The sequence below is a fragment of the Liolophura sinensis genome, chromosome 7 (assembly GCF_032854445.1).
Source record: "Liolophura sinensis isolate JHLJ2023 chromosome 7, CUHK_Ljap_v2, whole genome shotgun sequence".
In the NCBI taxonomy this organism is placed as follows: Eukaryota; Metazoa; Mollusca; class Polyplacophora; order Chitonida; family Chitonidae; genus Liolophura; species Liolophura sinensis.
The window spans coordinates 58,298,854-58,324,960 of record NC_088301.1 but is presented as its reverse complement, the minus strand read 5'-3'; the positions used below and the strand labels follow the sequence as shown (position 1 = coordinate 58,324,960).

General features: G+C 38.8%; 1 protein-coding gene across 2 annotated transcripts; it reads right to left on the bottom strand.

Moving 5' to 3' along the window:
* Positions 1-1,068: 1,068 nt before the first annotated feature.
* LOC135471784 (uncharacterized) lies at positions 1,069-24,522 on the bottom strand. 2 transcript variants are annotated; one of them, XM_064751122.1, is made up of 6 exons: positions 24,434-24,522; positions 12,096-12,213; positions 7,560-7,707; positions 6,896-7,044; positions 3,917-4,055; positions 1,069-2,178 (listed from the first exon to the last, which is right to left on the bottom strand). In XM_064751122.1, the coding sequence occupies exons 2-6, from the start codon at positions 12,157-12,159 to the stop codon at positions 1,965-1,967; spliced, it is 714 nt and encodes a 237-aa protein (XP_064607192.1). In that variant the 5' UTR covers positions 12,160-12,213; positions 24,434-24,522; the 3' UTR covers positions 1,069-1,964. The 2 variants fall into 2 exon arrangements, with proteins under 2 accessions (XP_064607192.1, XP_064607191.1); XM_064751121.1 differs by lacking the exon at positions 24,434-24,522 and adding an exon at positions 13,867-13,919.
* Positions 24,523-26,107: the final 1,585 nt, after the last annotated feature.

Sequence of the window (26,107 nt, the reverse complement as noted above, 5' to 3'; positions counted from 1 at the left end):
CCACAATCTCGAATGTTCTTTACATGAATCGTTACAAATTTTTTGAAGTAATCCAGTACACTTCAAGTTTTATACTAAAAAAAATGATGTAGGACGGAGAAGGTTGTAAAAGCGTACATACATTAAATTTAGACGGCTGAAGTATTATTGCTTTTAGCGATGCAAATTATTGCCGCATTTGGTTTTGAACAACTTTCAATCACATTTTATTGTGCCATTTTTCCTGCTTAAATAATGTATATATGTACACTTACGAAGCTGGAGGTAAACATTACGCCATTTTTTCTTGACTAATAATGTCCATGTGCACATACATTTGTGGGGATTTATACATGTGAACTGTCCATACTGGAATAAAATGTAACGCCATTTTGTCTGCTTAGTAACTTCGTCCTGCCATTTTGTCTGCTTACTTACTTCCTCGTGCCATTTTGTCTGCCTACTTACTTCCTCGTGCCATTTTGTCTGCTCAAGTAATGTCCACGCACACTTATCATGCCGGAAGAATAACTGTTCACGTACACTTACAAGATCAGAAGAAAAAATGAAACCATTTTGTATGCTTAAATAATGTCAATGTACACTTACGATGTTAGCAGAATAAGTATCCAAATACACTACATATCACCTGCGGGTTCTATATTTTCTTGTGCAACACAAATCTCTATATTTGCTCGCGCCTGCGTATATCACAAGATATCCCTGTGGATGTTATAACATTGAAAACAGATTTTTTCAGCATTTCAGTATAGAATAGATAAAAACAGCATACAATATAGTCAACTTAAGTGAAGCATTTGCTAACCTGGAGCTCACAATGAAATTGTTTGGCATCTCAAAATTCAAATCCATCTGACTACCCGGACAGATGAATACCCCTATTCGGCCGGGGTTGATGGATATGACTGACTATTACAATGCTGTATGACTGTTGTGACAGTATACGGTTGTTACATGCGCCATAAACAACGCTAGACGTGTCGAAACATATGACTCAGAGGAACTTACCTGGAAAAATAATTTTATTAGGCAAGACTTAGAAACAGTATGTAGGGTACAAAGTCCCGAGTATAAAGCACCGTCTACAGTGATTTCTCCGTCGGTGGGAAGCCCAGTGTGGCTCTGGTTAGTCGGAGAAAGTGTTTCTGTCATGGCAAACCTCAATATTCACAGCTAATGCGAGATTCACATGTCAAGCATATATCCTGGGATGTTGAAACTTGGAGTGAGAGATGTATGTGTAGCAAGTGTTAGGCATGACAAAGCGAACACCTATATAGTATGTCGTCGTATCATGTATGTCTACACCTGTCATTTACAGCTCTAGCGTACATTAATGTCAGACACGTCATATAAACAGAGCACCGGAAGGATGTATGTCAGCTAGTGGTAGTACATGAAATGCTAAGTTAATATCTCACATAAGCGAAGCGCAACAATCACATATATAATACAGCAATCACGCCCCATAATACTATATTAAAGGAAAAGTATAAGGAAGTGGTATTCCATTATACAGCGATATCATGAGTACTTAACTAACAATGTATCTACAGTGTGGAAAACAAAACATATAGAGCGGATGGCGCAAGGACTTGCATCTATAGACAATGAAATTTATCGTGTTACCTTGAAACACAAGTCACGGTGGATGAATTAACATTGTGTGACGGGGCGTGACCATATATCATACGCTGATTTCCTTTCTCTGTATCACCAGAAACCAAAAACAATTTACAGTTATCGTACTAGTGTAAATTATGACCTACAATGTTTTCCACACAGACGTGTACAAATATATACCCATCGACCAGCATTACTTACCACTGTTGCTAAATGTAATCGTGGTGATTTGGGATGAATGACAGAATTGAGGGAAATAATTAACAAACGTCGTTGTAAAAGTCACCGTGAAATGAATGCATCCGTTGTTGGAATGTCGCTATTACTCGATAATGATGATGTCATAAAATAAAAGTCACGATTAGCAACTGGAACAAAACCAGGAAGAACAACTGCACAATGAGATTCAATGTCACCCTTCCCACTTCCGCCCCACTAGCGTTACAAGACGGTGGGCGGAAACCGTTCATGATATTCAAAATGAACTTGGCCGGGAATTCTCCACAATGCTTTCGGACGGCCGTTGTCTGGCAATCATACACAATATTCATGAAACTGAAAATGAAGCATATGAATGATTATTTATGCTGTAACCGAGAGAGTTTGACATTCCTCAGTACAAGAAAACTATTACAGCGTTTGCTGAAAATTAAACCATATCAAAAATCTTTTTCAGAAAGGTGAGTCTAATTTATGATTAAGTTATAAACTATATGTTTGATGACTTGTTATTCTTATTGTGATATTTTAAAGGTAATCACAGTTTCCAGCCGTATATTCACAGAGTGAAGATCACTTCACTAAAATGATTGAGTCTGGAAAATGACATATCGTGTTTTATGTCACCTTATGCGTCTGATTATAATAAACATACACCTTGTATTTCCCCCAATTACCAAACAGCAGGTACATATACTCGAAAACATTTAATTGGTTCACGTACATATTTAATATTATTGCAGATGTGTTTTCTTCATGGGGAATGCTGCAAATAACGGGTTCAGTTCGGAAGATGTATTCAAAACAGACCTATTAATACACCAACGTTCCGTCGCCCACCGATGGCACAAAGAGATGGCACGATGATGTAAAGCGATGGCAGGAATGGCACGAAGCTGTGCAATCGCCTCGTGCCATCATGACATGGCTTCGCATCATCTTACCATCGGCCTTAAAACAAGTGACGGGTTACATTTTATTACTAGTGGATTCTTTCAGCCAGTTACTTATATTTAGCTATCTGTAAAATCATAATCGCCCCCAAAATTTGCCTTTTGCTAGTAACAGAAAAATTTTTCTAATTCATAATGTTAAACTCCATTGAATAGACTATATTGTTTTTTAATAACAAAACATCCAGCTGTAAAACCATACTGCCGTAAGATCATAAAAATAAATAAAAAAATTATTTATCAAGGTTACATTATGCTAAAACCACTGATGTCAAATAAGGCAGTGTCAGATTAGCAGTTTAGGTAACTGTTTTCATCGTCCGTCAAAACATGTTGAAGTGAGCCCAATATTCGTTTTATGCCACTGTTTTTTTTTAAATAATTATGACGTCACTCGAGGCAATGATTTCTTGCCGTTGAAAGCAAGCTTATGCAGTTTAACATTAAGAATTTTTAAAAAGTGCTCTAACTTAATTTTCTGTGCAAGAATACGTTACATGTCCCTGATTTGAGGCAATTTTGGTAGCTAGAATGACTGATTTTACAGAGAGCTGAAATAAATAGACTATAGTTCCGCTTCCTGTGTGTACACGGTGAAGGGTAAACGATCGACACTAATCAAATCCATATGGGGAATACTAATATGGGTATGTATAAAAAAAATTGGAGAAGTATCAGTAGCGGAAAATGACGTTAAAGACCACAGTGTACTGCTCTGGTCACGTGAGTACTCTTGAGTGCTCTGGGTGGCACGATGACACGAAGGCATGGCACGGTGGCACGAAGCGATGGTACTACGGCACGAAGCGATGTTACAAAGCTAGCATCATGTCATCGTTTCGTGCCATCGTACAATCGCTTCGTGTCATTATGCCACCGTTTCGCATCATCGTACCATGGAACAATGGTTCGATAGTTTGATGATGGCCTTATCCGGGTTTCATAATTACTGGAAGTATGGACACAGAATGGAAGTATTTTTTATGATTACCAAACACACGATTTTCATGAATAAACGGTGCATTTATCACGAGAAATACGCCAAAGTTCCGTCATAGAAAATATTTAAATAAGGGCTAGGCAAAGTAGGAAAGCACGTTTGTCTTAGTATCCTTACTTACCTGCAACTAGCAGCAACTATTTTGTCCATGTTTCCACCAGCTATCTTAGAACGCTCCTCAAAGACGCCAAGTTTGTCTTCTGCACATTTTGTGAAACCGTGCAGTTGAGACTGCATACATGGCATATACTGACGGGCCTCTGGAACAGAAATTAATCTTTCGCTTGACATAAAACTGGACACAAGAAGTCGTCCCAAACATGGATTAAAGTAGCAAGTGATTACTGCAAACAGTCACAATACTATTGACAATATTTCCAGCACACTGGCATTAATACTTGGTCATTACTGGGTCATGGAAAAATTCCACATTGTTCGACTTTGGTTTATTATTTTATTCCAAAAAATATGTGGAACGACCGATAAGAATCTTGTAATCATGTAACGTTTAAATGACCAGACGATGCCTGGAACCAAGCATTAACAAGAAAATAAAGCGCTGCGAGTCTTGGAAACACGTTTGATAGCGAAGGTGAAATAAATCATTTAGTATCTGTGAAACAAACACTGGTATATCCATTACAAATTTGCGTGTGGTTGAGCCACGTTCTGGCTAGATAGGAGAAATCTACCACGGACAGAAGTCATATTTGATCAGAGCCGTCTGTATTAATCAATAAAAGCAGTTGTCATTTCACAGAGACGTGCCAGGAACAATACAAGTTAAAACATGGAAGAAGTGGCTAACTCCGGTCCATCTGGAACCGCTGCCCTAAGCTGCAGAATGGGTCGATCCAAAGCCAAAATTTTGATAGAAATTATGGGAGATATTATTGAGGACGAAAAAGGGCAACTGCTGGACCAAGGCGTCGGGAAACGTGGAGTCTGTTAATCGAGTGTGGCGCCAAAGAAGTTCGTGCGCTCCAAAAAACTTGAAATTGTTCTTGGAGACAAACGCAAAATTACATTATAGGCCAAATCTTAAATAATGTTACCCCGGACGAACTTGAGTCTCATTCTTATTGGATATAGAGGGTTCTAAAACAAATTATGTTTATGTATTTCTTGAAGATGTCAGGTCTTTTGCAACATTAATCAGAACATTGCTGCTCCATGTCACAAAGAACAGCTAAACTAAGTCATAAATGCATGATAAAGTGAATACTGTGGGTATACTGTAATGACGTCAACTATAATGTTTCTTTACACGATAATTGCTGTCAGAGGAACGTCACTTCGATGAATCTGTACACAAGTGAAGATGACAACAGCAGATTTATGCTATAAAGTGTCTTTCTTGAAATGATTAATGGAGAAGAAACAGAGTAACGCTTTGTGTCCTTTAACGTAATAAACGCTGACAGGTCTGTAGGTTACAGCGCCGTGAGCAGCCTAGGGCGAGGCCTAAATAATATTTAATTAGAAAACACCTGTCTTTTGTTTGCCTTTTTGTAAAATTCATTACATTATCCACAAATTAACGAACGCTTGTGATATATGCATATACTGCACATTGCGTTGAGATTGTTTAAAAATGTCAGAGCTATATGTCGAACTTTCTTTGATGACTCTTCCTGTATATTGTTGAACAATATTCTGTTCACAGACATACTTAAAACGATGGTCTGATTACATTATAAAATGTAAAAAACAACAACTGCTGACAGACAGAGATATCCAAACATTTCTATATTGTTATATTGTTTTGCCCCGCATTAACGGCATAGATCGCCTCCTGGCCAGGCTGACCACGATGGAGGTACGGTATGTGACGTACACAAAGAGGAAACTCTCTGGGATACAAGAACAGGGAATTGTGTCAAGAACTGGCTATCGTAAAGCCGCTTTATACACCGAAAAATAACCTTCTGCCCTAATGACACCGTTTTGGTCTGTTTTATCTTCTATACCAGTCTGATTACTTCCATGGGCTGTTTTTAAAATCAAAGGGAGTTACAAAGTGGCGAATAAACCAGACGTACATTCATCTTTCATTGATACATTTAGATGGATAGACCTGATTTACGAAAAAAGACTTTGATGGGCCACAGCGTGATACCTAATATAACGGCGCAGTAGATGATACACCTAACTGCAATCTCGATAATTCACTTCTGCCCAGGACTGATGTCTTTACGTTCCCATTGAGATATAACTAGCTGGCAAGGAGCTACGATAAAGACCAATTCCTTTTATGTATTTGATTCAACTAACATTACTGTCCGCCAACAATGATACGTTATTTCTGTTTCTGTGGCAACCGTGGACAACACTGAGATCTTTATGCCAAAAGACAACCACACCTTATAGAAGCCGAGGACATCTCCATAGCCATTGATACACGATACACGCATCGACTCTCCTTTGCCCCATTCCAGTTTAAAAGGACGTTGTTTTACAGGTACTATCTCCTATATCGGAGAGGAGCTATTTACAAACTGCATCATTCCATTTTATAAAGCGTACATTTTGTCAGGAAATTATAAATATCGTGATGATGAACCTGCTTCGGTACTGCTCCTGTCCACTGATTAAATCAACTGGAGACATCTGAGATCTACATGCCATGCTACCCCGCTTATTTCTTGATCGTAGTATGAAAACGATCATAAACTGACAGTACTGCCACTAAGACCGGTAGTTCAGAGGTGCATAGAGACTTCAGTATCTACAATTCCTAAATATTAGCACAAGCACATAACAATCGAGATTTTTTTAATTTGTGCCTTGAAAAAGTTTACCAACTGTAAGCTGATGAAAGATCCTGTATAAGTTGTAAATGTCATTGGAACAGAGCTTGGATCTATCACTATAAAATGCAGAGGGTATTCCAAGTAAAATTTATGCAGTCAATTTTCGTTAGGAAATTCTATGAAAGGAGCTTTATGGTGGTGGCCACGGAACCAATAGGTAAATGAAATAGTAACTGTAACTAATACCAGATTCAGGTCGTTGTTGTTTTGGGAGCATTCAACTAATCAAGGGCTCTACGGTGTGAAGAGTTCTGTTTGAATGTTGGCGTCTTTATAATAAGGCCTACCTTCCAATTGATCACAAAGGCTGTATAGAGCTTCCTGCATACTCTTCGTGTCGAAGTATTGCCTAAGTATATGGAGTTGTTCTTGGTTGTTCTCACAACTCATCATCACTGATTGCACGCAATGCACTGACATCGATATGGTGCCGTCCCTACAACACAGAATCAAATTCTCTGGTGCAAGGCCTTGTGTAATTATCATTCTTCATCGCGAACTGCCTATCACTGTGTCTTAAATACAGCTGAAAAGGAGACACACACCATGAGGAGTAAGTTGAAAACAACAACAACAATTCAAGCGATATAGACCATCCCTCACAAGGATCTGTTGCGAATTTTTCAGGAAAGGATTGGATTTGTCAGATACTGTCATGCGATGCCATACTTTTTCACAAATTCCCTTCATCACCTACTCTCACTCATGTCGCATAAGTGAAATATTAGAAAAAATTAACAAAACATACTAAATAAATTACACGCCACTGAATGTCACACTAAACACTGCTTTTCTTGTTCTATTTCTCTCCAAGGTGCAAGAAGGAGTATTCCCGTGTCCGTATTTAGACATAATTTCATGAAGTCATGGAAATCCCTTTTCCTCTTTGTTCCCAACAGAAATAATATTTTAGTTATGGTGTTAGGAGGCCTTTATTTGTTAGTGACTTACATGCAGGCCGCTTTCATCCTGTCGTAGTCCCAGGCTAGGGCATAGCCCATTGGTCCAGATCGCTGTGCCGTGGGGAAAAGGGTCTCGATACAATGCATGGCTTTCTGGCGAGCGTCTCCATTGCATGCATACCTGTAGCTCGCACCCACTGAAAACACAAGAGAACCGATATCCAAACATCTATCATGGAAGGCGATCTTATTATAAAGGAAGACGTAAATTATTTAAATATGGTTTCAGTCTATTGGTTGAAACAGATATTCGGATACCAGCCGTCAACCAAAACGGATTATGTCAATTTCCGAAATGAAGCTTGACACAAACCATCAAAGACCTAAGAAAGTACCTAAAGTACGAAACAGGACGGAATAATGCAAAGAGAAGCAATAACGAGTTCATTCATGTTGGAAAGACGCAAGGTGTGTTCTAGGTGAATGAGTGAAATCAGTATTCAGTCGTGTAATAATGTTAGTATATAAGTTTACAAGTATGTAAGTGGATAATAAAATTTGTATCTAAGTTGCGCTTTGATTGCTGCTGTTCATATATCCAACGTGGCGATCTAATTCAACACGTTGCATATAGGCCCTAATTCCACTGGTCCCGTGTTAAACGGAATTAGACACATTCATTAAGCATGCACAGTGCCAGAGATTATGGACTCTCTGTTTATATTTACTTACAAGAGAATTATACCTACCCACAATAACCTAGCAGAGTATGTGCGTTCAATGATGTAGTTTCTTTTATGTTACTACGATGAAATGAACCCAAAGTAATGACAACTCTTATGGCTGAATGCTGGCTAAATGAACATTACATAAATACATTCAATGGAGTTTAATATCTTTAATGGTATAGGAATTTGAACGTTTGCTTTATACGGTATAGTACAGCTTTAGCTATCACAAAATAGAGTCTATGGAAAAATGATTCCAAAACTCAACGACTTCACTATAAATCTGTTGAGCAGGCAGGTTTCATTATCAAACATCAATTTTATGGACAAAGTCCACATGAATACAGGTTGCATCAACAATATTTACTAAAGTTGAAATGAATTTTGCATCAATTTATACAGCAATAAAATAGAAGATAACAACGGCTGTAAATACAAGGCATGCTAATCAACGAAGGCCAAATAAAACGATATAAATCTAGAAAAAAAACAATATTTAAAAGAATGAAATTAACGAAGTAGAGTCATTAAGGCTGCAATTTAAATTCAGAAATTTGATGCCAATAAATCAAATTTTTCTTACCTTATAAAAACATGATTTGGATTTCGATAAAAATGGTGTGGCCTACGCATGAAATGACACCATGCCAAGCAATTATGCCAGTGTACTTTGCAGCTTTTATGAATTATTCAGGGTATGTCATGTAAACTAACTTGTTCAATTTTACAAGGAAAGCAACCATGTTATAGACGTAATGATGTCCTAATTTTGTACAGGAAATACTCATTTAACAGAGGTACATCTATAATCGTGCAGAAATTTATACAGTTGACAAAAGGTGGATTCAGTCAGATCCTACAGAAATATGATTTGTTTATTTGAGTTTTACGCCGTACCCAAGAATGTGTAGAAATATGAAGACAAAATAAATAATATTTACGTCTATATTTTGAGTATTTTCTAAGACACATGATAACATTTCAAGTAAAATGTATGATGTGTGGCTTCATGCAGAACATAGAGTGAGGAAACCTTATTGAGTGATCCGTATTACAGGAATTTTTAAATTAATTTTTCGAGGTTTCATTCAAGCCATGGTCACGTCAAGTGTTAGCCTCATCCACTGGCAGAATATGCAACGCTTTAAAAATGCCTCATTACGGTCTTCACAAAAAATTCCAACCATAACTGATGTACTGTGAGTCTCTGATGTATAACACACACGTTACATTGCCTCCGGGTGGCTACAACCTGGCAGGTTAGTCTGTCATCCAGGGGGCGGGGAAGTCATTCGGGGTTACAATGACACACGTCACTCCCACATTGCCAAAACAAATAATTAAAGACATAAGACCGTAAATAAAAAAGAATGCTGCATTTCATAATCACGAGTTTTGCAGAATTACTGGTTAAGCTAGAATTTAATAATATGACAAGACGGAAAACTTATGGGTAATCCCAGAAGCTGTTAATTAAAGTCAGAAAAAAGTAATTTGTTATTTCATTACCTTGAAACAAGTCCTTTCGAGGTAATCACTCTCTTTTTGAATTCATGCAATAAAAAGTGCGGTAAATAACTGTCATTGTTGTTGTCCCACACACAAAAAAAGTAATTATAATATATATATATATATATATATATATATATATATATATATATTGACCATATACAGTATTGTAAGTTAAAAAGAACTATTGCTGAATTCAGTTTCATTCGTTTTAGGGTGAAAAGACCTTGACCTCAATGCCGAAGCTCTGTTCATGTCCACCGAGCTATTTTTCAAAGAATTTATAGTACGGCTCAAAGATAACTTTCTACTTGCCGAGAAAGCTGTGAGAGCTGTAATTGACACTGCCGATGGCGATCTGGGGAAAGCTGAATCCCTTGTTATCTCGACTTTTACAGAGACATCGATCTCCAATCATAGGGCTAGCCGTGCCAACCGATATGTGGGCAAACTTATCCGGCAAGATTGGCCAACAATTCGGGAGCAGCCAGAGAGCAAGCGGCAGAAAGCGGCAAATTTCGCAGGATCACGAACAAGACAGCGCTGTGCCATCTTAAGACTAAGGATTTGATTTCTTGTCAGTGCCAATCCGCAGCTTGCTTTATTGATTTAGAGGAAGCTGAAATGAAATGAAGGGTTCGACACGAGGAGGTCAAAGATTTGCGACCCAAGATGTACTGATTCTGTCTAAAGCCACTTCTTTAAGAGCATGAAACAGTGAAAGGGTAATAGCTTTTCCAACAAACCATTACGTCTCTGCGACTCGCTATTGCACATACGCACAAGCAGCATTAATCAGACTTTACAAATGAGAAATAAGAAAACAATCAGAGAACTCCACTCACGCCTTCCCACTATGACAGAAGCCTGCCCCCAGTGAAGCAATGTTTCGGTGGTGAGTGAGCAAGGATAGGACCAAGGCTTTTGCCAGAATATGGGTCGATAACTTCACCCGTTTTCTAACCACGTCTGTACCGGCTTTCGATTTCCCAAAATTGGATTTTGTTCGCCCCATTCTTTCCATTAGGTGTCCGGGCTCTCCAACTCGGACGCTCTCTCGCATGTGGATTGCGTATTTAGCCGTGAAATTTTCCAACAATACAATTTTGTCAAGCTCCAAATCGCGGGTAATGGTCGATGAATTGTTTCTCGTTAAGCAATCTTTGGTGCCATCAATGAAGGGCGAAAAGCGGCCGTTGAAAATTACGACACGTCCTGGGTACACCCTGGAGAGTTTCTATCAAAACCTCCATCTCAGCTGAACCAGCTACGGTCAATGGACCGTAAATAAGAGAAAGTTTTGTAAAAGAGGAGTGACAACCGGATGTTGCCAGTATAAGCGTAACACGAACACAAAGAAAAAAATCGATTACCCTGTCTGAACATTTCTTGATGTTTTCATATGTCTAGTTTGAATTATAAACCTATTTGGTTTTTAAAGACAACGTGGCTTTACTGCATTACAAAACAAGTGGAAGGGATCCTACTCAACGCTGATATGATTTTCTTGAAAAAGCTGAAATACAATGGCAGAGCAAAGAATGGCGCTGAGTAATCTTGGTCTTTTTTCAAGAGCTAAAACTGTTAAATGTTTGCATGTGGAAAACCTAACAAAGACGCGAAAACGAAGTTATTTATCAAGAAGCAATAATAAATGTCGTAAGGTGCTTTACTCCAAATAACACTTCCGCCCTCATCGAGCATGTAGCTGATAAGCTTAGATTTGTCCACTAATCTATGCTGAAAGTTCTTCAACCGTCTGTCCCAGTGTCACGTCATCACGCTCCGAAGTACTCGTTGGTTTAAATCTCTCGCCTAATAGGCAGATTTCTTGTGCTTTGCTAACCTCCATCTCATGTCTGTTTTAGTCGGTAACTTACTGTAGGCACAACATTTCATTGATTTCCGAGAATCAATAATTCTAGCTGATCCACAGCCTTATGCAATTGGCATTTCTATTTGTCATTGTACAGTTGATTAAACCAGAGTTTATCAATTTCTCCAACCGTCTGTCAGTAAAACCGTTTTTATAACTTCCACAATATACATTAGAATAAGTCGTGGTTAGCATATGTGCACGGTACTCATAACATCACATATCATACTATTTGAGTTTCTTTTTATTAAATACCTTTCGAAGATTCAGACAAATAGTCATTTTGCGAGTCATTCTTATAATAATGGATCTGACGATCTTAGGGTACATTGAAAATATACACCCTGTGCGTTATATATATCACCCTTACATGAATTTACATCATCCAAAACTTCTAGTTAATAGAAGACAACATAAAACATAACAAGACATCAAAATTTATTACTCCAAAATAAAAATTAAGTCAACTTACCTGTAACTTTCAAACATATTATTGTCCAGAGACAGATAATCCACTTCATCGCCATTGTGCTCATACGAATACCTCACTCGAAAGCATGTCGACCGACACTCTTATTGGCCAGAACAATCTCAAATAAAAAAAAGTCAAACGTAAGACATGAGCATCGTGATTGGGGGATTCAAGAGAGGTAACACATATAGTGGAGCATACCTCCGTGACGATATTTGACGACGTATTGTACAGTACTGTAGCCCCTAGTGACAGGGTTTGTTAATCTCTTGTTCATCTGGTAGAAAGAACACAAATGTGGTTCCTTCTCATGGAGGAGTCCGTTCGACTGACTAACTTCTCCTTTCTGGTAACTGAATGTCGTTGTAACACGTACAAGCCTATATCATTCTGAGCTGGCAAAGTCCCCACGTGCCATTTCTGAAGATCTTGGGGCTGCGCGATTTGATCATATAGTTGTCCTAGCATATTATTCGCGGCTCGGGTTGTCTCAGGGAAGAACCTCAGCTTACTTGGATTCTGCAGGCAGGCGATGCCTATTGTCTTGCTTAGTGTCTCTCGTCATGTGTACGTTCACATCTTGTGATGTGGAGGAGAGGATACTCTAAGAAGTTTGTCTGACCCTATTCATCAAACATTTACAAGTCTAGTCTCCGGCTACATAGAATCCATAATACGCTTGTGTTTGGCCTAGTACATTGCTCGAATAGTCTAACCACATTTAAGCGCGGGTGTAACCGTATTATCGACTTGGTTCAATATTTACAAAATGACCGTAATTTGCCAAATAGCAGCCTCCGCCGATCCGTCGGCTATAGATTTTACGACCTCTTAGAATTAAAATGTCTTATCGAGAATCGATACGTTCGTGAGAGTAAGTCCTAAAGGCTCATGTTTGATTTTACACAGACAATCAATGGGTGCGCTCAAGACGTCCAGCCACTTCGTGTGGAGTCAGTGTTCACTTAGCCTCCACGGCTTCCTCGAGACTTCGCCGTTTTTTTACGATGTACATTTGGAAGTGCGTGCGTGCATTCTGTAATGCCGAACCACTTTCCGGCATACTTGGCTAGTGTGATCAAACGGTGGCAAGTCGGCTTTAATGCAGGCTCGCTTAAACCGGAAGTCACTTAATTCTACGCCATGAGTGATGGCTTAAGATGTGTCCCGAGCAAAAAGACGCTTTCCGATTGGAAATTCACTTCTGTCATCCAGTCAACGTCATTTCTACAGGATCGGTAAGAGAGGGCTAGTGTTAGTTATAGACCGCTTTGCTCTAATACTACATTGGCGTGATAGCTCTAGCTCACTAAGCGTTTTTCCATTACGCTAATGGGATTTGCATCATGCGGCTTGATGGCTGCTTTGCGAATATTGTGTTACAATTATGTCCCAGAAAGCCTCCATTATGCGATTTCTACTGATAAGTGGTTACATGTCACCTAAATCCAAGCAGATATTTAATTTGAATGGCACGAGTCGATACCTGCTGAAGGGCTTTCCGATAAGACTACTTTTCTCTCTTTTCAATGCTTGTAGGGTCTTCTGTCCAGACAATGCGAAAGATTTCATGGAATTGACGACCGAATATGATTTGAGACACCAGAAAAGCTGACAACTACAGAATAGCACAAAGAGAGGCAACTTAACCGATACATATTCTCGGTTTTTGGAAGATAACCATGAACTGACATTAGTTGGGCCTGTACACTCACTATTTACACGTTCAAATAAACTGTCTTCATAAATACATTTCTATTGTTAGACATACCTTTAGGCGAAATTTCCAATATCCTTAAGCATTTTTGTCATTCACGCTTGGTCTGTTCACGACACCACAAAATCTATACGATCTAGTATTAGCTAGCACTGAGGACTTATATTTGGAGGAAAGTCAGGGAATCGCTATTACTCCTGCTACTCACACAGTACGTCCACTGAGCAGCTTTTTAAACTTCCTCGGTTACCTATAGAGGGAGTACAATCCCATGCATCCTCGGTTAAGAAAATGCACCCATGAAATAATCTCTCTAAACACGAGCGTACGTCCGGTGCGAGTTACGATGAACGCAGTGAGAGGTTGGAAAACTTCCTGAGCTGGCGATGAGATGGAAGCAAAACGGATTTTCCTTGCAGAAACTAACCACTTGAGCCACACAGGTAGGTCTAAAGTTCCCACATACACTCCTGGGCGACAGCACAGCGATCTGACAGAGATCCGACTGCTGCTAATTAGTAGACTGGAGTGCAATCGTCTGCTCTTCAAAGACTCTTCATAAAGTGTGCCGAGGAATTATTTCCCCATGCTGTAAATACAGTTCATTAATATCCCCGAATCAATAGTTTGGCTTGTAGAGCGATTAGCTACGTCGGAACCATGTCACAGGGGGCGACAGGAAATCCATGCATCTCGCCCGCTCCACTCGCAGTCGCCATCCAGGCCGCTCGTCCGACGCCGTCATTATCCAATGAAGAGCTAGATCGAACTGCCTCTTGCTTGCTGATACCACTCATGAATCGCTTGCATGCCAATGGTAAAACGTAAAACTGCATACCTGTCATTTTAAGACGCACCAGTATATAACTTTTGCAGGTTTCCTAAGTGAAATAAGGAATTTTAAGTGAATTTGGAAATAACAAGCGAGATGACAATTGTAACAAATGGACGGGGGTAACTATGCATCAACGAACAAATAAGCAGTTCGTCACTTTTCAGATAAATTCATGTTCTCGAGGGGATAACGATATGACAGGGCGGTACATTGTTTCTCTCTTGTGAAAGCCTTACACAGCACGTATACGCGCTAAATGATTGCCTTCAAACGACAACAGTGCTAACAAGTTCCGCACCACTAATTTGCAAATAATCCTGTTGTGGAGGGTGTAGGTAAGCTACCACATCCCGTTCTCAAGTTCACTTTCATAATATGGTTATTCTATTTACTTTAAGAGGATGAGTGTCATATTAGTGGAGATTTTCCTTGAATTCGTGTAATACATTCTTCGATTCCCTGGGATAATGACCAAGACACCGTTGTACACATTTGGTCCCTAAACATTCATCATGAAGCTGTTTGGTATCACACACATCTCATCATAAAATAGAGAAAACTGGCAAACACCCAAAATATTTGTGCCTCTGAAATAAAAAAAAATCCACAATATCTTCACGTCATTATGTGTTTCTTATCTTCATCAGCTAACTTGCATTTTTTCGTCACCGAAAAATTTAGACACGGTTTTCCCTTCTCATATTCACCACAGAAAAAGGTCCTCGTGTATCAGCTGGTTCAGTCATAACCACTCATTATGTATTGCGCTCGGGAGGCTACAAGAAGCTCTGAACATTGGAATGATCGCATGATTTGTAGACATGTCCTTGTACTCCCTTGATTTTTTCCGGAGCAGACAGACCATTTGCTCGTATTAACATAACCCAATGGTCACCCTAACACTTGTTACGGTTGGATTTACGCCATACAAACCAACACACATTGTGATATCGAGCGCACACGTGTGGTATCCAGAGGCTCTGCCATGAATTAATAACTTTTGCTCGAGCTTGCTTCCTGTCGACGGGAACCGAAGAAAACACGAAATATTGTCCAAATTTCGCACCATCCCCAAGGCGATATCACTTCCGGTATGATAGGCTAAATTTAGAGGTAACGAGACTTTCTGATGAAATGGTGTTGGCTGTAGAAAATAGATGACAGATAAATGTGAAGGTTGCCCGGGAGTCTAACAAATGACCCTCAGTACATAACGCGGAGAATTGAGGTGGTGTTCTTGGCTTAGATGTTGAAAAACTGATAATTAATCACACGACAAGAACATGGTATCTGCAAATATTGTCAATCAAAGGGGTTATGTTGCCTTAACCATTTGGCGTCGCATGTCAATCATGACGGTATTGGATATTCTTATTCGGACATTTAACGCTTACATTAGTGAACGAATAAATTCTTCACCCACACAATCAATCAATCCACCAGACAATCAAACACACATATCCGAAGAGATTGGTTTGGAAAATATGGGGTCAAGTAAACACAAGACTGTATTTTTTGGCATTCTGTACCGGACTGACCATCGAAATTAACAATGGTACCATGTTGGGGTAGTTTGGTTTACATCTCGTATTATTCATGTGTTAAGGCAAACCGATCGACCCGGTCCAGGACGTGCAGCACTGGGCCAACCCTTATGGCCTAATGAAAATCGTGAGGATAACAATGGCGTTCGGAAAAGAAAGGAGCTTCAAGTTCGGTTATTCATGGCTTTTCCGATGTAAAGGATTCGCTCATGGTAGAGAAAATATTTTGTTTGGCCGTAAGCACCGTCGTACCTTTATCTGGTTGGTTAACTGGCTAACACTAAAGCAGGTTTTAGTTCCTCACCGATGTCTATTTGGAGGAACCAATGTGATAAATTCGATTACAGAATTAATAAAAAGCCAGCAGCTAGTTGAGTTGAAGAAGGGTATTTTGTGGTGTGAGAGCGGGAACAGTTGTTGATGAGATGTCTATAGACGCATGTATTCTTCCTCATCAAAGAGCCCGCTATTGACATACTGGCGCGCTCCTTGTCGCCCAAACTATAGTACCTCATTTAGTCCAAGTACCCTTCTGGCAGACACCCGATTCACCCCATAAGCTCCAATATTACATCCGCAATCAATTTGCCACTCACTCATTTTCCTGGCCTCCACATAATTGAACAAGAGCCTAATAAATCCACTTATATTATTTCAAATCATATTACAACGGACAAGCCCTGAGTTAAGCAAAGTGTTTTGTACATTCGCTCATCGATAGAGAGAAAACTAAAGCCGTGGAATTTCACAGTATTTTTCAAGCTCACCTTATGCTAGCTATATATCTACAATCATATCGTAGGCCCAGGGTCTGATGAATCCCGTGCTGCAAGGGATTCATCTCGAAATGTATCAGTTTACTTTAAAATATCATGTGTTTTAGTCATTTAATCGGTACTGGTTTTTATTGATGCTTCATATAAACCTTTGGTTTATTCAAACCTTTGAATTTAAGATGAAAAAGGAACTGTCAAATTGTTGTACACATATTCCCTAAATATTGATACTAGCCTCTGTGAAGAATAAGCCTTTTCCAGATCATCTGTATATTATAGGTAAATATTCTAGCGAATGTTATTTGCGAGTCCCACCCTTGTTAAACACATTGAGGTGTAATTTTATACTGTGCACCAAGTCATTACTTTCGCAGGGGAAATATAGTTATTTCAGTGGCATAGCAATTTTCTAAATATGCGCCTTTTAATATTGTGTGTAAGTGGCAGATAAATGAAATACTTCATGACTTTCGAGCAGTTTTGCTGCCTACTTTCCATTTAATCTCCTAGCTACCCATGTGAAGGGTTCCATGGTACCGTTGTTCTTTGACCTATCAGTCACTATAGCTAAGCAAGAAAATATACAAATTTCTGGTTTAGATGTCAATTTTTTAAATCACATAGCAATACATAATGTTGACTTCATCATGTATAGCCATAAAGTCACGACACTATAACAACGTTTTGTACTTAAAGAGTACCGTTAATACTACTTATTTCTGAAACTTGGGTAAAGCAATATCAATAGAAAGTTAATTAGAGATAATTTCGTCTCAGTCAGTATAATATCCTTACTGCATGTAATTAAGCAGTATGCAACAGCTTAACAATTACAGGTAATGGCTATATTTGTTTACCTGCCCACTGAAAGGTAATTATAGTGCTCCTGATTAGATCACACGAAGACGTGTGCCGAAGTATCATCCGCACCTTGCACATGAGGCACATGTCAGTAATCTCTATAATCACGCCCTCACACCCTACACCTGACAACGTGGCCTTGACAGATGCCCTCAGGCGAGTGTGGAGTATAGTTTATACTGAGTAGTTAAAATATAACCCCATCAATGAACCATCCAAACTGCATATAAATGCTTTATATTCCCTGTATCGAGTCTGATCGCTCAAAACGTCGAATAGGGAAGAAAAATGGTAGAAATTTGGTGGCCAAACATCAGAAAATCTACTCCAATGCGATCTCGGCCCATTGGACCTTATGACATCACAGCGGTGCATTCCCTGCAGGAATGTGAAGCTTCTCTATCTGTAGGCCTACAACCTGGCTTAAAATAAGGTCCGTCATCCCAGGTACAACACAGACAGCAGGAGAAAATCCCTATACTTTCACAACTAATTTCGAAACTATAATATGCTAAAGTGTCTTTGCGACTGCAGTAACAAACGTAGGCTATTGTAATGTTACGTACATAGAATAAAAATGTCACAGATTAAGAAAATATGGACCAGATCTCATAAAAAACACCCTTTGATTACGTGCTACTTTGATTACGGATTACGGACTCAGTCAGCTGGCCCGACTGCCTGTCGCACTCCGTAGGCCTAACTCGCGACTTGGCTGTAAAAAATATAATTTGTGGATTGCGAAACCGCACCAGATTCTTCTCCGGTTTTACCATAATTCCATGGACGTCCAATTCGTGTCAGACAAACCAGACGGGAGCGCTTTTGCTTCATCTGCGATGACCAGTATGTCAGCGAAAAGCTATGCTGTACACGCTTTTCAAGGATCAAACATAACACCCGTATCTTTCAAAATATTTCTTGTAAAACTGTTTCACTTATATGATTTTCAGGGTGCTAATGAAGAGGTGTACATGTAGAGGTAATTATAGATTAAGTCACACGATAGCATCAGGAATAGCACAAAGTGGGTGGGCCTAATGCACGGATTTGTGAATGCTTTGCAGAACTTTTCATTATGTAATCCAGACAGGCTTCCACAGAATGATGTCACCCGACCAGGGCTCCGCCGTCGACAACATAGGCAGACGGTCCAACTTTAATGGTTTTTTTAAAGTGGAACTAGTTAAGATAATACTTTTTAAAATGCAGGCTACATACTGACATAGCAAAATACTATGTCTAGGGAACATTTACTGTGAAAATAAAGGCATTGAGGTTCTCCATTAACTCCTTTAAGTTTGTTGCTTACCTTTTGTGCGTTTATAGAAAATGTGATGACAATCGATTATATAGCACGTTATACTTATGAACAGATAAAGCAGCATCGAACCAGTCATACAAGTAAGACACACTTTAAGCGGTACATGCATTTCTACTTTGGGAACGAAGTCTTCTAACCATCAAGAGTGGATGACATAACACTATTTTACGGAGATCATTTTTACAGATTCTAATGCAATGCAAACGTTCTCATGCAATAATCTCTTTTCCAGTTTTACTGTATATAAATCATTTTCAGAAATAACATAACATTTAAAAGGTAAAGTATGTATAAGATAAAGTTCAGACCAACGTTCAGCAAAGTAAGTCATGTACTAAAGCAATTGTTACGGGGCGATAATTGGCACCTAGTTAAAGACAATCCTTTATGTACGGTTACTTGGCACCAGCATGCACAACCGAATAATGGAAGACCCACGTATTCTGGCTACATATCAGTTTGTTCGTTTTGGGATCCAACTGACAGATGTCTGCTTACAACACAGATGGCAACATTTCATTATAGATAACGATTTCTTGAAGTTATTTCACCCTTAAATTCCAGTATTGGTTCCCATGTTGCTTTAAAAAGTTTCTAACATTGCGCTGATAAATTGTGACCAGCCTAACGTAATTGTTTCCGCATTTACTAAAACCAGTCACGGCTACATTACTGTCAATGACAACAAAGCCTTCTGCAGTTCCGCTGTACATATTGTATAGGCGTCTCATCAGTAACACTCCACAAAGAGTTCCTGTCACATGACTTTATGACAACAGTGATAGCTTAAGTTCAGTGATTGTTAATCACCCTTACTCGGAAAGTAATGTACCGATGGGTCATGCATATGGCAGCTATGATACTTATCTATCCACTGTTGTATACACGTTGACCTTCAAGTATCCAATTTGGTATTTCAGTAACTAATTTACATGCGCGTTTGGTATTAAGTATACACGTTGGCTATCGCCACTTTGGATATATGAACAGCTGCAATCAAAGCGCAGATGAGATAAATATATTTCTATTATCGATGACTTACATACTAACATGATACACGGTTTGAATACTGATTTCACTCAGTCTACAAGAACATACCGTGCGTCTTTACCACATCATTGAAAACTGTTGATTGCTTCTCTTTGTATGATTCCTTCCTATTTTCGTACTTTATATGCTTTCTTAGTTCTGTGGTAGTTTGCGTTAATTTTCGTTTTTGGCCTTGCGATTATTGACCCGCAACGTACTCACTGGTTGACGGCTGGTATACGAAGGCCTATTTCGACAACTAGAGTTATATGTATCCGAGATACACATGGTGGTCCTCAGTTATCGTTTTAATGTATTCGTGGACTTTCAGTTATACAATATGCATACATCTTGGCTTTCCAGTTACCAAGCTGTATACATATTTGCCTTGAAGTATCCATGATGAATGTGAGTTGGACATTCAAGTACGCGTATTGTTAACCTTCAACTATCAAATTTTTGCAGCCTAAATAAGTTTTATCTACTCGATCTATATACTCTGGCCTTCAAGTATGTGCGTGTAGGATATATATTGGCCCTCAGGATGCAGGACAGGTACGAGGCTAAGACCACTCCAGGATAGATACAAGCAGGGTAATCAAGTGTCTCGGTTAGCACATAACATTCTGATCATACCCTAGTATGGGGGGAAGTCAAGAGTTATTAAATAAATAATACATGGGGATGTAGGATCTGGATTTGTGATAAACAAGTCAGAAGAAAAAATATATACTTTCTAACATCATTACGACACCTTGAAAACATTTCCGTCATTTCTATAGGACAACGGTTGGTTTTAGGTCAGATAATCAGTACATCGATACGTAACAGATTTTCCTTGCTGAAGATAATGAAATAATTAATGTAATTAAATGTTTCTACATAGAGTCAAAATTTTTAAATGACTTTTCCTTTACAGAAACAAAAGAACCTTATTTTTACTAGAAGTATTCTGTTTTCCGCTTAGCGGGCAGTTCATTTCGCTTACAAGTGAAGGTGTTAGAGTCGCCATATACGACAGAATTAATCAGCCATGGCAATTCCGTTTATTGGACTTTTTGGGTTGAAGGCACTTGCCATTACATTTATTTGTTAAGCTTTCACCTATGCTTTGTCACCTAGGTGACAGAAAACTGTTATAGGCTATGCTACACGATGCAATGTACGGGCATATGGTGGAGCTAATACAGTTAATGACAAATACACACGCTGGATATCTTTACGACATTCGCCTCCAGGTCACGCGAAAAAGCGAAAGTATCGAATGAAAATAATAATCCATTATCGCATTTGTTGGTTGTTTTTTTTCTTGCCTCCTCGATTCTCTGCGGCAACGTGGTGTGTGGTGGTGGAGCCGAGTGCGGCGTCCTATGAACTGGAATGTAGCTAAAGCAGCCAGCGTTCCTACACGCGTCCTTGGCCAGCATCCTATAGGCGATCCTTCCATACAGAAGACGCTTCTAAGGAGCACACCGCTATTGCCGCGGTCAATTATAGTTTCCATCAGTTCCTCAATCCCTCGTCTCGACAGGGATCTCAGATAGATCTATTCGTAATAAATATCATTGACTATGACGTTTTTTACAGCTGAAGTATTTGACAGCGCGATTACTTGCTATTTGCGAAGGATATCCTTCTCAGAGCAAGGATGCAGCTTTCTTCTCCCTTAGGGAATCGCTCTCTTTGCAGTTGTTCAAAACGTTGATTACAATTTTATTGGCCTATTTTATTTTATAACACCCCTCTTCCGATTAATCTACGCATAGTTCATAATGTAGCCTTTCTCTTTTTACCAGGACTAGTTTACCAAAAGGCCAACCACCCTCCAAAGTAAAATAATACAAAACAAATACAACATTCGCAGCCACATTACAGTAACGCACAAGTGCGTGATACCTTCTAAGTACTAACTCCATCCACTGGACAAACAAGGAAAATATTATACATAGTATCAACGTTGTGAATATTATTATGAACAAATGTACTTGTCAAGTTACAAAAAAATAAATGGGCTAAATTCTAAATTGGTTAAAGATAACCCTTGTGAAAAATCATTTTTCTTCACTATGTGTAATCCTTTTTTTTCTTCACATAGTTTCCATATTGTTTGTAAATTTGAAATTTTATAATTAAATATTTAATGTATTGTAAGCTACACATTTTCCTCGTTCAGGTTAAGATGTATTTAGGCTGTCATCCACGAGCGACTCTTCATATAGTAAAAATATTTTCTTCACACAGCGTCTTGAGTTATCCTAGACTAGTGGCGTCTAGTGAATTGCAGTTAACATCATTGTACCTTTACGTACCTTAATTTGCTTAAGCTATGGTGCTAGAGGGAGTACAAGTTGCTACTATTTAAACATCGTATTTAGTGCTATGTCTGTGACACAACGTCTTGAGTTATCCTAGACTAGTGGCGTCTAATGAATTGCAATTAACATCACTGCACATTTTTAACCTAATATTGCTTAAGCTATGGTGCTAGGGGGAGTACAAGTTGCTGCTATTTAAACATTTACAGAATACAGCCCAAAAAGAGTGCCCTTACAAAAAACGATCTGCTTTATTCACAGATATAGATTCTCCATGAATTGGTCGATTTGTTGTTATTTTTGCATTTCAGTTGCCTTATTTGGTATTTATATAATTTGGAAATGATCTATAAAAAAATGACTGTTTGATGTAAAATGTTTATCACGTGCGATGACCCAGCATTTTGAGTAACTGTAGACTGGTGACGTCTGATAGATGGCATTTAACATCAATGCAAACTTTTTAAATTAAATCTGCTTAAGCCATGATCTTGGAGGCGTCGCTACTTTTTAAGCCTTTACAATAAAACCCAAACTGGATTTCACTGATGATGTGTGTCAGTTTTGCCAACCATCACATACTCTACATGTTGTGTATTACATGTTACACTTACTTAAATGTCATGCATTATACATTTGCTTACATGTTTGCTTCTGTGTTACAGAGGCCTAGGCCGACAAATATCCAAATTTACACATCCCTGCTCATAGATAGACAACCGATATAATGAATCACAAAATCTACGTATTTAAATGAACACCAGAATTGAAAACCTCTGTATTAATAATTGGCTGTCAATGTTGCCTAAATGCATTTTGATAAAGGGGGTCGGATGTCAAAAATTCGTATAGAATCGATATGTTGATATTAATTAAGTACCACTAAAACGTTCAATGTCTTTAGGTGATATTATATTAAGATATTTTTTATATTAAGGTAAACGTACAGGTACAGGGCCACATGCGTTATGCAATTTGAAAGACACTGGTGACTGATGTGAAAATGTATTGTGATAGACAGCGTATATATCCACATACACCACCATTAAGTCATATGTTTTGCGGTGTTTTCCCTAAACATTACACCAGCTCATCAATTAGAACGGGTCATTTCACGACAATTACACTGTAACTGTATAAACATTATGTGATAATCACCTCTCCAATTATTCCATTTTGTCAGCGATTACTTGGTGTACATTGTAATTTTAGGACATTAATTACAGTCTTACAAATAGCTGGATAAATGACATTGTCCCTCATCACAGTGAATGTTTCCAAAGAAAAAAATACTAGAGAAAAAAAAGAAAAAAATGCTGTTTAAGCACTATATGTATACAAACACATCACTATATCATGCTGGCGTTGTGGAACATTCCCACACATTTGAGTGAAATGACTTTCGGCTATAGGTTATCAATGGGCGTATCTGATATGGCTAGCCACACACAACTTTGCCCGCGCAATTAAAATTTCGTAGCGAAATATCAAGTGGAGATATATATATATATATATATATATATATATATATATATATATATATATATATATATATATATATATATACCCCCATTCTGGTCACCAATCGTATGTGAGGACTGTCACTGGAATAGGCCCTGCACCAGCCGCCCTCATAGACATCGTAGGGCCATTCCAGAAAAGTAGAGATATGACCTAAAACGTTTTGTAGATTGATGCCATGGTTAATCATGCAAGCACAGTTATGGGCAATGGAAGTATCGATGTAGTTCTTAAGGCAATCATCCTCATCTTCGATGCTTTTCTATTTTATCATTATTATGAAGTGCAAGATAATCAAAAACAGTAATGAACAGTTTGAATGAACAAAACATATTACGTCGCTAGCTGCAAGAAATCGTCTGGAGCAAACTACTTTCGGTAGTGGCATGCATACACACCACGCACCATTGCCATACCTTTAACAGTGATGTACTTCCTGGTCACAACCTTGCACGTGCATACTGACCACCATACGGTAAAATTAATATATCCGGTTGCGGAATGGGGAGTAACTTTCACACCTGGCTCCTCTTGTCATAAAGCTCTCTCCTTCACCTTTGGTTAACGGACAGCATGAGTTAAATGCCACAGCCTTTCGCGCCGGCTGGTGATCTTGGGAGATGGAGCAAAGGGGTTGGGGGTCGGGGGGAGTGTCACTGGGAACACACCGTGGATTTTCCTAATCACGGGCCACTTGTCCACGTCTTAAACTGCCAATGAATCTGTAAATCTCTGTGTGTTAGCGTCACAATCGATTCCGTAAACTCGCAATTCTCCACAGAAGTTCACTAACGAAGGCTCTGTGCGCCTATCAGTAAGACTGAATATCAAATAGCTATCGGTAATAAAATAGACCTTTTATCCACCAGACTGTTCTAGGGATGCCGAGTGATGGCATTAGAAGACGTCACGGAGGGGATGGAGTGAACTTGTTGAGAGACAAGCGAGTTGTCACGGATGAGAATCCTGTAGACGAAAGAGAACTATGGTTCTAACACGACAACCACTGCTAATAAAGACCTCTGCACTAGATAATTGTTGTCAAGTAATCTGTTCAAATTTACAGTATGCTTATCCCTTGAAAAAATTGAAATTGGTGTGTTAGTAATGTACGAAAGGTTAAGATAATATGGCAATGCTATATTGGCCCTATATATGGTTGACATGATGTATAGGCTATGAAATATATAGTCTTATTTAATTGCTATGATATTTGTAATACAGGCTACTTACAAGTAGCACACGATAGACTCCACTGAGATACGTTGTCTGTATGTCTGACACTTTCACTATTCACATGCTACATTGTATAGTTAAACCGTATTAAGAAATAAGTTGCTATTTCCTGTTGAACTATGACCAAACTGTCATTTACCTGATTCACCAGACTCGAACAAAGCACAGAGACATATAAATCATCCATGTGTAACAGGGGTGTCACTTTGTAAGGTAGAGCTAATTACTTTCACTAATTACACGAGGCGTTTACACTTGCCTATTATGTATTGCAAATTGCTGCCATGGGGAGAAAAGCTAAGCCGGAGCTATCTGCGGTTACATCTAGAAGAAGTGACGACAAGATGGTTCAGAGCTACGGAATGTCGGCTGTACAGCATTACACTATTAACCTAATCCTAACACCAGATAACTCACCAATTATCAGCTCTCGTTCACTCGTTTGGTTTAACTCTAACTCTCGCTGCTGTTCACTTTCATCGTAACCCCTAAAATTCCGATATACACACTAACGTTGCATGCATCCTGGTTCTCATGTCGTGTATAGACACATGAAGTTAAGAACGACGTAAAACAACGAGTGAGTTGAGAAATTCTAAATCACACTTCTAAGCATAAATCATCAGCCAACTCATTTTCAATATAACGATTTGCAGCCTCCCCAATGAATTATGCAATAATCAACTACACTCAGATATGTCCAGCTATAGGAAACCCAGGTTAGCACCATGCAAGAAAGCAATCAGCTAAATGGGGTGTTATGGGGATTTTTGTATTGCAGTTTGTGTACCTCGTTTGTTGCTTCAAATGGATGAATCTACATGGTAGAAAGAGTATTTATTTATTTCACTGGT

What these genes read in the sequence shown, in the direction of transcription:
- LOC135471784 (XM_064751122.1), bottom strand. Translation starts at nt 12,159, where the DNA reads ATGAGCACAATGGCGATGAAGTGGATTATCTGTCTCTGGACAATAATA. An exon ending in AATATGTTTGAAAGTTACAG is followed by an intron (nt 7,708 to 12,095) that starts GTAAGTTGACTT and finishes TTGTGTTTTCAG; the next exon opens with TGGGTGCGAGCTACAGGTAT. An exon ending in AGGATGAAAGCGGCCTGCAT is followed by an intron (nt 7,045 to 7,559) that starts GTAAGTCACTAA and finishes TCTGTGTTGTAG; the next exon opens with GGACGGCACCATATCGATGT.